The 15,402-nt window shown below is 35.2% G+C and overlaps 1 protein-coding gene across 1 annotated transcript in view; it reads left to right on the top strand.

Moving 5' to 3' along the window:
- LOC143233073 (uncharacterized) overlaps nt 1-15,402 on the top strand; it is a 41,250-nt gene that overhangs the window by 23,525 nt on the left and 2,323 nt on the right. Inside the window, exons 4-6 of the mRNA XM_076468954.1 lie at nt 9,451-9,626; nt 13,046-13,127; nt 15,091-15,182. Of these exons, the coding sequence (XP_076325069.1) occupies nt 9,451-9,626; nt 13,046-13,127; nt 15,091-15,162 (330 nt within the window). The 3' untranslated portion in view covers nt 15,163-15,182. The remainder of the gene's footprint in view (nt 1-9,450; nt 9,627-13,045; nt 13,128-15,090; nt 15,183-15,402) is intronic.

Here is a 15,402-nt window from a genome sequence, read left to right as displayed (position 1 = left end):
TTCATCATAATTTTCTGGAAGTGTTTTTCATGTCCTTTCTCAGCGGTGCTCTGCCTTCTCCTTTTGATCTATGGAACTATTAGTCACCTGGATTCACACCTAACCCTACTCATACTACAGGAAAGATTTTCGTTTGGGGATTACAGCTTCATTGGGACTGCTTATCTCTCTGGGTTGCACATGTACTTCCTCCACTGGATTTTGCACAATCAGTGGAATCACTGACAAGAACCTTTGACCTTAATGACTCACCTGTCCTCTTCTATACTAAAAGATTTATGTTGGTAAATGGACTGATTCAATATTACCTTCCACTCAAATTGAACATGCAATTATTCACCAGTACTTCACTCTCTGGTTGGTAGCATTTCTGAATGATGATTTCACATTGGCCAGAAAGATCTAGAATTTGGCTTCTCCTCATATCAGAGCATTCAAACTTTTGGTAATCTATCAGGCATGCTACAATTTCTTACTGCTATTTATGAATGATTTTGTTATGATCCATTCTGACAATTCCACAATTTTTTTCCTATATCAGCTGCTAAGAGACAACTTGTTACATAACCCTTTGCCTTCAAACCCTGCATCTTTCTGACTGGGCCATTTTTCAGTGGGTTCATCTCACTGCTTACCAGGAACCTGGTTGTGGATCCAACTCTCTAGGCCAGACTGTGTTTTGCCTACAGAAGGGTTTATTCAGCTACAGATTTCCTGTTGGGTTTACTTTCTTCTGGGGACTCCACTTGTTGATTCTTTTGTCATCCATTTAAATTCCAAGCTTTCACTCTTCTGGACTCATGATCCCCATTACTTGATCCTGGATGTTGATGCTTTTAGCTGGTCTTGTTGTTTACTTTAAGTTTACGTGCCTCCCTATCTTTTACCATGAGACCTTGCTTTCATTTGAGATGCTTTTTGTTGTGTCCTCTTGGTGGTGCTCCTCTGATTGACTCAATTCTTCTATGCTGCCTGTTCCAACTAGAATTTTCCCTGTCAACTATACTTTATCTCTTTCCTCATTCTCACACATCACTGTTTTATCAAGTGATTTTTGTCTCCCTGCCTCCAAGTTTGGAATTTGTCTGGTCCCTTGCCTGTAGAACTAGGCTCTCCAATCATGTAGCTTTTCACTTCACATTCCTGTTGCCTTTCTACTTTGCTCACCTACTAGTGTAAGTGGCACATCTTTAACCATTGGTTTATCCTTGGTCACCATCCTCCTGTTGGATTTTTCTCATGTTTCTTTGCCTGGCTGTTTGACTATGGCTGAGCTGTCTCCACAATTGCCAGTTACTGTACAGTTAACACCACTGTGTGTTTTTCCTCCCATTTCACACTACTTTGTTCCATTCCTTCCTTCTACATAGACTCCTTCACTACATTCTCATGCCTGACTGAAACATGAATATTGTTTTGTTTGCTCTTCTTACCCATGAACTCTTTGAGCATTGTCAACTAGTTCCTTATTCCACCCTACTCCTAAAATTCTGTTTCCTTTTTCTTATCTTGCTTGTAGTCACATTGTTTAGATATTTATGCTATTGATTCTTCCTATACCCTCTTTTTTTCCTCTTATATTCTTCTCCTGACTGGTTCTTCATCCCTAAGACTTTGGTGACTCAGGAAGGACACTGATTTTTCTCTTCTATTTCCCTTCCTTTTATCTCTTGCCTTTACAATTACAATCAGTTGTACCCAAAACAGACAAGTGTGTCCTGTTTATGCCATTCAATGCTATTTATCTCATATTTCATACTTCTGAGTATCTTATCAGAGACTCTTCATCCCGTGCAATCTTACTTCCTCCAGAGGCATTTCCCCCTGTACATGATGAAGGGACCTCCTAGGGAAGGTTCTGTTCTTTCAGGTTACCTCATCTGGGATTTAAACATCCACTCTCATGCTTACCTAAACACAGTGAACTCCTCAAAGGCGATTGGAGATATTATGCTCCATGCTACTTTGATTTCATCATGAAGAGTTATTGTTGAGTGGGATTTGAAGAACATCCCTGAGTCAGAGATCCTTGCTGGTTTCTCCATCCAAGAAGTTTCTGCAGTGAGGCATATCTCCACTTGCAAAGATGGAATTATGATGCCAACCAGTGTTCTAATTTTGAAGTTTACTTCACCACATCCACTTGCCACCATCAAGGCAGGTTATCATAATTGCAGGGTACAGCCATACATTTCAAACCCTCTCACTGAACAGTTGTTGTCTCCCTTTTTGATTCTGGGGTACTTTAATGGACATCATCCCCTCTGGGGAAGTGTTGATAATGATGGGAGAGGTCTCTCCATAGAGCATATGCTCTCTGATCACAACCTTTCTCTTTTCCATATTGATTCTTATACTTATTTTCATGCACCTAGTCAGTCCTTTACTGCTATTGATCTCTCAGTTTGCTCCCCTTCACTATTCACCCACTTTTCATGGAAATTTGACAATAATCCACGAGGTAGTGATCATTTTCCTATAACTTTGAGAGAGACTGGCCGTGGTAGATACCATCTGACCCGTATGCCCTGATGGAAGGTGGATCAAGCAAACTGGCCCTCTTTTAGTGCTCTTGCAGAACTTGATCCTTCCATTGTCTGTAGGTGTGGCAGCAGTAACTGACTGTATGATATAAGCAGCTGCTCAATGTATTCCTCAAACCTCGACACGTTTTCAACTACATCCTCATCCATGGTGGAATCCTGCCTGCCACATTGCACGGAAGGCTCTAGGTGAAAGCTTTTGCCAGGTATCTTAACACTCCTGCTTTATCCTCCACTTTCTTGGCCATCAAGAATTGGGCAGAGCAATCACCTCTTTCCTTTCAAGCTTATTTTCTCTATAACTATAATCATCCCTTTACACTGGTGGAATTCAAACTGGCCCTTCATTGGTCTGGCAGTATATCGGCCAGACCTGATGATGTACACTATGAAATGCTGTGCTATCTATCTCCTGCTCCTCTTGCTATTCTTCTGATTGTTTTAAACCAGATCTGGCACAAAATGTTTTTCCTGAAGCCTGGTTCCAGGCATCCTATCAGGTTCCTATCTTTCTCTAAGCCTGGGAAGGATCCCAAGATTCCTTCAAATTACCATCAAATTGCTTTGAAAAGCTGTCTCTGTAAGACCTTAGAGAGAATGGTTAGTACTTGTCTTCTTTGTTTCCTTGAATCAAACAACCTCCTCTCACCCCCCCAGTGTGGGTTCCGACAACATCGCTCCACAGTGAACCACCTGATTCGACTTGAAACGTCAATCAGAGAAGCCCTTCTCAAATGACAACATCTTGTATCGATATTCTTTGACCTTCAGAAGGTTTATGATACTACATGGAGGTGTAGCATTTTACAAGATCTCCATTTACAAGGGTTATCTGGTCATTTGCCCATTTTTATTGAAAAATTTTAATGAACATGCGGTTCCAAGTTCTTGCGGGTTCGACACTTTCCAGTTCAGGGCTGTGTTCTGAGTGTCACACTTTTCAGTATAAAGAGTAATGCCATCACTGTTACTGTTGCAAACAGGCTCTGTGCTGACGACTTTCACATTTCACGTCAGTCATTGAATATAAGGTACATTGAGTGAAAGCTTCAGACTGCCCTCAGTCATTTACTTAAGTGTACCACAACAAATGGTTTACCCTGTTGGCAGCAAAAGTGCATACAAATGGTTTTAAAGAGAGAGAGAAGTTAAAACCCTGATCCTGAACTCTATATTGGTGAAGTTGTGCTACCTGTGGTCCCTGAGACAAACTTCTTGGAGCTTATCTTTGACTGTAAGCTGACCTTTATACCATGCATCAAGCAGATATGAGTCAAATGTACAGGAGCACTGAACATGCTCCGTGTCCTATCTTACCACTTGGGAAGCAGATTGATGTTCTGTGCTAAAGATATATTGTGAAAAACTAGACTATGGTTCACTGATCTATGGCTATGCTCGAATCTCGGCCTTGAAGATGCTGTACCCCATTCATCATCAGGTACTTTGGCTTTGTACTGGGACTTTCTGCACTTCCTCAATTCAGAGCATGTACACAGAGTCTCATGAATTTCCTCTACACCTCTGCCATTTGCAACTGTCTGTGCTGTATGCTTCGAAACTTCAATCCTTACCATAGCATCCCACCTGTGGTTGTGTTTTCCTTCCTTGGTGGCCATACTTTTTCAGAATAGACTATCTGCCATTGTTCCTTTTGGCCTTTATATCCAGGCACAGTTGGATTAATTGGGTCTGTCCTTGGATAACATTGCTGTATCCACTGGTCAGCCCATCCTACCATTGCTTCTTACAGTCCCCAAATGTGACCTATATTTAAGTCATCTGATAAACATAGACACTCCTGATTGGAAATACTGTCTGTTATTTGCTGAACATCCTTCGAACCATTCTTCCATTTTTATTTATATAGATGGTACAAAATCAGTTGACTATGTGGGCTCTGTCATGATTTATTGTGGTTTGGTGGTTGCATGCAGAATCTCCTGTACAGCTTCTGTGTTTACTACTGAACTGTATGCCATTTCTCTTGCCCTGGATCATATAGAAACTAAACAAATTGTACTGACTTGCTGTGTTCTCTACTGGCCCCTCGGTGTGGATTTCTGTACATGGTGAGGGGATCTTCCAGGGAAGGTTCTCTTCTTTCAGTTTACCTCCTCTGGGATCCAAACATCCACCCATGTGTTTGCCGTACATGGCATCCTGTGAAGGGGAGGAGAGGATCATTTTCCTATAATCTTCAGAGAGACTGACTGTGGTAGATGTCACCTGACTTACGTGTCCTGGTGGAAGATGAATCAGGCAAACTGGCCCTCTTTCACTGCTCTTGCAGAACTTGATCCTGCCATTGTCTGTAAGCCATCAATAGACGACTGCCTCTTCTTCCATCTTCTTGGCCATTAAGACTTGGGCAGAGCAATCACCTCTTTCGAGCTTATTTTCTTTATGACTATAATCGTCCCTTTACACTGGTGGAACTCAAACTGGCCCTTCGTTGGTCTGGCAGTACATCGGTTGGACCTGAGATGCTGCACCCTCTATCTCTTGCTTCTTTTGCTATCCTTCTGGTTATTTTTAACTGGATCTGGCAGGAGAATGTTTTTATAATGCCTGGCACCAGGATATTATCCTGCCTTTCTCCAAGCCTGGGAAGGTTCCCAAGATTCCTTCAAACTACCATCCAAATGCTTTGATGAGCTGTCTCTGTAAGACCTTAGAGAGGATGGTTAATACTCGTCTTGTTTGTTTCCTCAAATCAAACAACCTCCTCTCACCCACCCAGTGTGGGTTCTGATGACAGTGCTCCACCATGGACCACCTGATTCGACTTGAAACATCAATCAGAGTAGTCTTTCTCAAAGGACAACATCTTGTGTCAATATTCTTTGACATTGAGAAGGCTTATGATACAGCACGGAGGTATGGCATTTTGCGAGACCTCCATATATATGGGTTGCATGCCCATTTGCCCATTTTTATTAAAAAGTTTTTAATGGACAGGAGATTCCAAGTTCGTGTGGGTTTGACACTTTCTTTTCTACAGGAACTCCTAGTCCCTCAGGGCTGTGTTCTGAGTGGCACACTTTTCAGTATAAAAATTAATGCCATCACTGAACAACTCCCTCTCACTGTTGCAAATGAGCTCTGTGTTGATGACTTTCACATCTCATATCAGTCATCAAACATTGAGCGGCAGCTACAGAATGCCCTCAATTGTTCAATGAAGTGGACCACAGCAAACGGATTAACCTTCTCTCTTTCTCTAAAACTGTTTGCATGCACATTTGCTGCCAACGGGGTATTCACCCTGATCCTGAACTCCGTATCGGTGATGTTGTGCTGCCTGTGATCTCAGACTAAGTTCTTGGGGCTTATCTTTGACTGTAAGCTAACCTTTATACCACACATCAAGCAGCTATGGGTCAAATATACAAGAGCACTGAACATCCTCCATGTCCTCTCTACCACCACTTTGAGAGCAGATCGACATTCTATGTTAAAGATATATCTTGCTGTTATTCAATTGAAACTTGATTATGGATCACTGGTCTATGGCTCTGTCAGACCATCGGCCTTAAAATGCTAGACCCTATTCATCATCAAGGACTTCGGCTGTGCACTGGGGCTTTCCGCACTTCCCCAGTTCAGAACTTATACATAGTCTCATGAACCTTCTCTGCACCTCCGCCATTTGCAACTGTCTTTACTATATGCTTCAAAACTTCACTCCTTACTAAAGCATCCCACCTGGGGTTGTGTTTTCCTTCCTTGATGGGCCATGCTTTTTCAGACCAGACAGTCTGCTATTGCTCCTTTTGGCCTTCATATCCAGGTGCAGTTAGATGAATTGGGTCTGTTCTTGAATAACATTGCTGTATCTACTGGTCAGCCCATCCCACCATGGCTTCTTACAGTCCCCAATTCTGACCTTTCTTTCAGTCATCTGATAAAGGCAGATACTCCAGATTGGAAGTACCATCTTTTATTTAATGAACATCTTTCAAACAATCATTCCATTCCAATTTATACAGATGGTTCCAAATTAGGTAATTCAGTGGGCTCTGCCATGGTTTGCTGCAGTTTGGTGGTTGCACACAAAATCCCCTCTGCAGCTTCTGTGTTCACTGCTGAACAGTACGCCATATCTCTTACCCCGGATCACATAGAAGCTAAGCAGTACTCAAACTGCACTATTTATACTGTCTCACTTAGTTCTCTACTGGCCCCAGAATCACTTCTTGTTGATTCACACCCTGTTCTCGCTGTTATTCAAAATCGACTGGCCCATTTCTCTTTAACATCTGCCTCTATCTACTTTTTCAGGATACCAGGCCATGTTGGTATTTGCAGGAACGGGCTTGCCAACTCCACAGCTAAATCAGTTTGCTCTGGCACAATCACAGCTGTGCCTGCTCCATACATGGACTCTGGTCCTGTATTCAAGGCTTGGCTGTGTGCCAGTTGGCAGTCAACTTGGAGTGAGCAACGTGAAAACAAGCTTTTCCAAATAAAACCCTCTATTGGACTTTGGTCATCTTGCTTTCATAAGGATCAGAAAGAGGAAGTTGTCCTAACTAGCTACACATTGGGCACAGTTTTTTAACTCATCATTTTCTTTCATCTGGGACTGATGCACCAATGTGTTGTCTGTGTGACACTTGGGTCACAATAAGCCAAATTTTACTGTCTTGCCATCATTACAACTATCAACGATGGCACCATTTTAAACATAGTTTGTCCCAAGGTTTATCCATGATGTTAGACAGTGTAATTGGCAATGGTGATACTTTTCACCTTACAAATGTTTTTAGTTTTCTAAAGGTCATTAATCTTTTTAATGCTATTTATTTTTTTAATTTATAAATTAGACCATTTTTTAATGTGATTCCTTTTTAGGAATTAAAGTACAACTAGTTCGATTTGAAATTGGAAAATGGCCATAACTTCAAATAACTCAAAACCACGACTGGAAAGGCCAACTTTAGGTGTCTAACGCTGATGTTTGAAATTATATGTTGGTCATCCTGGTCAGTTATAATAATTAAATTTATGCTGCAGAAAGTCTTTTAAAACCTGTAATACTTTACTTTCTGAAAATGGCCATGATGTCAAATAATTCAACAAGGACTGGAAAGGCCAACTTCAGGTGACTAATGCTGATGTTTGAACTTACCTGTTAGTCATCCTGGTGAGTTATGATAATTAAAACTATGCTACAGAAAGTCCTATACAACGTGTATTACTGTAGTTTCTCTCTCAGTGCTGTAAACTAGACATAAAAATTGGATTTAATGCTATTTATGTTTTTAATTAAAAAAATTAAACTTTAATTTGTTTTACCTTGATTCTTTTTTACAAATTTTAATAAGTTTAACTTTTTACCAGATGTTCAAAGTGTGATGAAGTGGTTAAGATAAAGAAGTAAAAGTAGAATCCTTAATTACCATTTGTTAAAAGAATATTATTCATGAATGATTATGAAGAGGAAAAGAATAAATGTTTTGCATACTATGTCTAGAATATTTTTATATTGTTGATGTGGGAACTTCATTTTTCAAAGGTTTAGAGGAAGGTGATTGAAATTTCTTGAAAGCAGTCCTGTAAGAATTATCCTCAAATTTAACTTAGAATTTTTTTAAGCAAAAATTTTATTTAATTTATTAACTGAAATATAAAAACATGTTATTGAAAAAAATAGCATTTTTAAAAATTCTCCTAAATGTGTAAACATGTTGTTTGTGTTCAAGGATTAAAGAGCATGTGCAGTGTACTCCATAAGCTAATCTTTGACAAGGTGTGTAGGACTCTTTTCTATCTTCCTGCTCTCCAAGGTTCAGTATTCTGGGATACATTTAGAGTGAAAAAAATGTTAAGAATAAAAAATACATTAATGTAATGAATACAAAACTACTAGTCACTTTCCACAATGAAACATTATACATTAATATGTTTGATATAGTAACTAATGAAAGTACTTTTTTACAGTGGAAATAAACTATTAAAATGCATAATTATAAATTAACTACATTGTGGTAAAACCTTTACTTGTGAAAAAGGTATGGGTGTGGAAAATTCCAAACAAATAGCAAAGCCTGTATACATGTATGTATAATTTTTCCGGTGAATTATTTTTATAATTGAAGTAAGTTCTAAAATGTCTCATTTGTATATATTTGTATTGAAGGATAACAGCAATAATTATTCAAATTTAACAACAAAAAATCATTTTAGTATAAAGAGGAGTATCATTCAATTTGTGATTCCTCTAAAATGGGGGTTTGGATAAAAAACTATTTTTTAAATTATGAAATGTAGAAAGCATTTTTTTTGTGTTTGAAGAAATTGTAGAATTCTTTCATATAGCTTTTAGTTTTTTTTATACATAGATGCATTTTAATATTGTATTTATAGCAAAAAGAAACACCTAAACATTTAGTAAATTTGAAATATAGTGAACATAGAAATTACTAAGAAATGTTATTTGCAATAAATCTTTTGGGTGAACACTTAAACATGTTATTTCCTTCATAGCTGTCTAACTATGATTTGAGTACAAATTTGAAATTCAACTAGAAGATAAATTGTTAATATGTTGAGAAAGTTAACAACACTGGCACTTTTAAAAAATAAACCAATAAAAATACTATTGTCCTTTCTATGTTTAGTGCACATACCACAGTTAAAGTGTAACTACTACTTTATTACCTAGTTCTATCATCAATTATTGCACGTAAAGTGTGCAGATGTTGCTAACCTTAAATATTCAATACTGGAGACTTGATGACAAAAGTTAATATAACACTGTTTTAAGATGATAATTACATTTATTGTGAAATTGGATTTGCATTCTAAAAACCCTTATTACCAATGTTATTTCTACAACTGTAACAAGTATTCTAAGGCATTATTAAATTTTTCTGTTGACATGCTTATTAATTTCCTCTAGATTGCTAAAATGCTGTTGGACAACCATGCTGATATTAATGTTCCTGATCATATGGGAAGTACTCCTCTTCATAGGGCAGCATCTAAAGGAAATACACGCATTGTGAAGTTATTCATAACAGACTATAGCAACCAGCTTGATGTAAATCCTCGAGATTCTGTAGGCAACACACCATTGTAAGAATTCTCTCTAATAATTTAGGGAATTTAGAAATGTGTTATCTGTAACCTTCTGTAAGTTTCATATGTTGGTTGTATAATAAGATAAGAAATTGGATTCAGAACAAGTACAGTATAGTTAGGAAGATACCAAATGAACATGTACATCTTGAAGCAGACTTCAATATGTATATGTACTTGGTAAACTGAGTATTCATTGTTCAAATTCACGGAAACTTATTTACCTTCAAGTCATAAAACAGCAAGGAGACCTATTTAGATAAACATTTAACTATACCAGGGTTTATAACCAGTGTATAGAATTTTGTTACAGAAGAAAATATAAACATACAATTATAAATTTATATTTATCTTCTTTATGTGTAGTTCACATACTTCCATTGTGCAAGACATGTTTACTGTTTGAGTTATATGTGAGATCTGGTTTATGTACAACTACTAAGATGCAAAAATGGAGCTATAACATAAATACTTTCAATATGAAAATTTAAGATATGCATTATAACAGAGAATTGGAAGAAAAAATTAAATAGGCAGCTCAGTAAGCTTTGTTTTTGTTCACTGATTGAGTAGTATGAGCTGCCAGTTGGTATTTTTGTGTTTCTATGTTAGTTAGGACATAATTATGTCACGTAAGAAGAATAACCAGCCAGAAAAATATTTAACTTTCTATATACAAAAATGCTAAATTTGATAACAATTGTAGTTGAAATACAGTATTTTAATTTCTTTGTGTTTGTTTTCTATGAGGGGGAACTAAAACATTTTTGCCTTTTTGTGTTCAATTCATGATATAGTGTTATAAAATGCAATTCCACAACCTAAATTTAGCACAAATAACCTACTTGTTTTGCACCAATTAATGCCAACCAACCAAATACAATGTGTAGTTATAACTAGCAGGGAGTCTAACATTTAAATCTTTGAGGTTACTGCTACGTTTTTCTGTTTTTGCTACTAGAGCTAATTTGATTAACCCTTTTGTGACAGGTCATGAGTCAAAGGCCTTTTCATCGTGCTTGTTGAATAGCATCTAAAATTTTATTGAACTACTAGTTTATTAATATATGTGTCAATAAGGTTAGAATCAAATTGTATAATTCAAATTTTAATATTATATACAAGTTAATTTCTTAATTTAAAAGCAAACATATCTTAATATAGATTTTAGTGATTGACAAGCTAGAATATAAAATAAGAATCTCATATATTTCTTTTTTTGCTGAGATATGGCTTATTTACTGAATCAAACACAGTTGACCTGTTCTACTCTCTCCATTTTTACAAATGGTCTCTTATATACTCTTACTACAATATACCATGTAAATAACTAACCAACAGCTCAAAATGTCTCCCTAGTGGTTTTTTAGCCATTTTAATCTGTGAAAAGGCTACCACATTTTCAACCAAGATTTCAAGGAGTTAGGTTGTATCTTTCTCTTCTTGAAGTTTCATACTTTTTTTTAGACCTAAATACAGCTTAGTTACTAAGCTTAATAAATTATATTGGAATACTGTGGTATCAGTATAGTTATTTTTGATTTTTTTTATTGTTCAACTGTATATATATATATAAAATGTTAAAAAATTTTATTTGAAATCCTCCAAGTGCAAAATTTTAAAAGGCTTAGCAACGTACGTCCAACAACAATGGAGTTCAAAGGTCATAGCTAGAAGAGATAATTGGTTGCTTTACTTATTTATTTATTGTTCTATATTTAAAAAAAAATAAGTTTCATAAGTTTATTTCTAAATAGTAATAATCTGTATACATGTATAATAATTCAAATGTTATTGTATAATACAAAATACTAATCCATTAAAACATAGCCAAGACTATATGAGTTTTATATTATTGGTTACGGTAACATGAGCACATGTGCACCTTGTCAATGCAAGTTATGTAATGTTAGCTAGGTACAAGTAGAAGGTCAGTGTAGTAAAAAAAAATTATAATGATATGAAGTTTAAGCTTCTTAGGTTAAACATTTCTATTTTTGAGTTATAATATGTAGTCATTCTAACATAAAAAAACAAACAACAACACATAATTTATATTTCCTAATTTTTTATGATGGTTATGAGGTCATTCTAAGATCATATCCAGTGTTATTAATTGCTAAACACTACACTGCTTTTTCCAAGAATTTACATGTACACCACTGCTGATCATGTTACACCTTGTAGAAAAGTCAAATATAAACTATATGGTCTATTTGCATAAGTACAGTTTCAATCACTCTTAGCTAAGTCTCAAACATATTTTTCATTATAACATAAGATACTTTCACTTGAATGTTATACAGCACAGGAAGTCTTAAATGTAATTTTTATAATTTATATCTGACAAAGTCATATCACTTATCAAAATATTAATATATACTGTAAAATCAAACAAAATTTTAACACAGACCCAAATAAAAAATAATTGTTTCAAAGTGATATACTTTGTTACTTGTTTAAGACTTCTTTTTGTCACATACAGTAGGAAAAAATAGACATAAAAATAAAGAAGTTCCCAAAAACCTTAACCAGCTTATTTGCAGGAAACTCCTTAACAACTGTGACCATAAATTTCTATGTACATTAATAAATGCAACATAAGACAAAACATACTTGAAGTATATTTTAATTATCATTTTATATTAACATATATCTGAAATCAACTTATTGAACATAACAGAAAAATATAGTATTCTGTAATGTTATTGCACCATTATCATCACAAGCAGTTACATAGATAATAAAAAATATTAATGATAATATTAATCCTATGGGAGTAAAGTACCATTAAGCAAATATTAACCAGTTTGTCTATGAACATCAGTTAATAACCAGTCTTTTAATATTTTCTTTTAATTTTTTAGTTGTACTTATATTCTGTGGTTGATAATAATTTCAGGAATTATTAGATAATAAAACAGTATTGTTAATATCTGATGCTAGCTTACATTTCAGTAACAAACACACACACACACAGTGTGAAATTTTTAAAATAAAGTTCAAGCAGCTAGTGCTTTGGGCAAGAATGAGGTTTGTAGATGTTAAAGAAACAAAGATCAGTTTTATTTTTCTAATTTGTTTTTACATTATTATCATTTATTTGCAGATCATATTAACGTAATATAGATCTTTTTTTTTTTTAAATCTATGCTAGAAGAAAGAAATTGAAAGTGAGCGGCAAAACAGTTGTAATATTTTTGTGGTGCTGGTTACTTGTGTTTTGTTACGAAAAAATATTGAAGTTTATCGCATTTTATGAAATGTTTGCTTGTTTGTTGCATGGAATTTTATTGTTTATTATAACTGTTGAATTAATGCATTTGACAGTGGTTTCTACACTGCATTCTTTAACCTTAAAGAAGGGAGAACATATTACATTGTTTTTTGTCTTTATCCTCATTAATCCTTTGAAGACATCTTGCTTGTGAAGAGGAGAGAGAGGAAGAAGCAAAAATGTTGATAGAAAATGGTGCACGGACAGATATTTTAAACAAGGTATTACATTTCACAGATTTGGATGAGGTTTTGGTATTTTACGATTAATTTAATAATAAGTAAATAAAATGCATTACAATATCAGCAGGAACTATTAACTGTACTGTATGTCAGAATAAATTCATATCATTGTGGTTGAATCTTTAAGAGTATTTACCTAAGACATATTATATAGCTACAAAGCAAGTGACAATTTTAATCAGTAAACAAATATCAAGATGCTTCGTTAGTTATATAACTTTTTTAATGTATAAGGTTTAAGTTTTACTTTAATTATTTGTTGTATGACATTTCTTATTCTGAAAGGATATTCCTTTCTCGTCTGTATTTGATATTTTGTATTTTGTGCATGCCATTAGCCTTGAGTTAGCTATCTTCTATTTAAAATACATTTTAATGTGAACAGTGCCAATATATTAATAGGAGTGTGACACATCCTCCATCTGTATTAGATCTTTATAAACACAGTGTTGTGAAGAGTAGGGCAAGGATGCCCAAATCAGTATAGTGTAGGTCACCATTATTACATAATATGCTAAGTTTCTGGTAATTTGATCAGCTGAATAAGGCATTGTGTCTTACATGACAGGAAGGGACTTAGTCACATTTCCTGTATGCAAGATAAATGAGTAGTCCAACAAAACCCATACTAAACTGTATTGTCTAATCATTTCCATAGCCACACTGCACTTTATCTTCTATTTATCTGTTGTGTGCAAATGTTTGGTCAGTCATGTCTTTTTATTTTCTGGTGGTCATCTTTGTGACACATTGGCTCATTGTGCTTTCCTCCACTAACCCTTAAATGGTGGCCATCATCGATTGATGCTGCTGCTTACAACATCCCTGCTGTTTAAGGGTTAATATTTCCATCCAGACAAGGAGTATATTTACCCTGCCTAATATGGGTAGATGTTTCTATGAGTGTTATCCCTTTAGTAAGCACTCACTATAGGGTGTCACACACCATGCTCTTTCCTGTTCAGTCACTTTCTTTGAAGGGAGCTCATCTAAATTTTCTTAATTGCACCATCCTATTCACCCCATCAGCATGAGATTCTAATTACTGTGTGCAGACAGGTAAAAATATTGTTTCAGATGTTAACAGTTTCCCTACCTGAAAATATATCTAAGTACATACTTATCTCTGTGCATACCTTCCCATTCTTCCTCCTCACCATAGCTGCATGATATTTTTTCCTCATCTAAGTATAAAGCTTATTTCAAGTGCAAGTGCTTATGAGGATTTACTGTTTATGGAGGATGTTTCACACTGCTGTTGGTGAAAGGCTATTGTTGCATCATGATTACATCATATACTACAATAGTTTGCATTACAGTGTGTGTCTACGGTGGGAGATAGCTTAGGACTAGTGGCATGCAAAAAATTTGAAAGGCAGATACACTTGGGATAGCTGCTGTGTGCTGAAAGTAAGTATCTGTAGAAAGTATATTTTCAAGTAAGGAAATGTTTACTCTGTATGGTTATTTGCATGTCTCAAGTTTAAATGTATTATTTAAATAGCAAAAATTGCTGGTCATGATATCTGTCTATCCAGTGGGATATAACTTTCAGCAAAGCAACATGTACATGCAACTTCCAGTATGATGAATCATGTAAATAATATGTTTAAAGTAATTTGAAACATATAAGGAACTATTGTTGGTCCCAAGCTATCCTTGCTGTTTATGGTGGCCCTAGTACATGTTAAAGTGAAATATCATAAATTGAAACTGTGTAAAATCACATCTTTCAAATGTTTGCTCACATGCATAGATAGAATGACCAGCTGTTTGCATTTCAGTTCAAGTGACTGTTGATATTATTTTATAACAATAGTTATTTGCCGTGTCATAATCACAGTATTACAAATTCAAATTATCCTTTAATTATTTTAATGGAATTTATTGATTTGTTTGAATTAGTCAGTTACTGTGATTCATAAAATAAATCTGTTGTCAGGATGAGCAGACACCTCTCAGTTTAGCCCCACCAGGATTACGAAGAAGGCTTGAAAGAATACAGGTTCCATAAACATGTTGTCAGCTTGAAAGGTAACACTAATATGTATTCATAAACTTCTTTCTCTCTAAATATAAATGACTAATCAATGTCAATAAACTGTGTATTCTTATTTCTGTTGCTTAGTCACATACATTTCTTTGAAAGCTTTTGAAATGATAATGTTATCACAAAATTCTTTATATTTTAACTATGTCAATAGTATAATGCTACAAAAGTGAAATAATAGTTTAAGTATAAATCTGTTTATTG

Source organism: Tachypleus tridentatus, chromosome 12 (genome assembly GCF_004210375.1).
Source record: "Tachypleus tridentatus isolate NWPU-2018 chromosome 12, ASM421037v1, whole genome shotgun sequence".
Classification (NCBI taxonomy): Eukaryota; Metazoa; Arthropoda; class Merostomata; order Xiphosura; family Limulidae; genus Tachypleus; species Tachypleus tridentatus.
The sequence above is the reverse complement of the archived record's forward strand: the minus strand, read 5'-3'. Positions and strand labels throughout refer to the sequence as shown.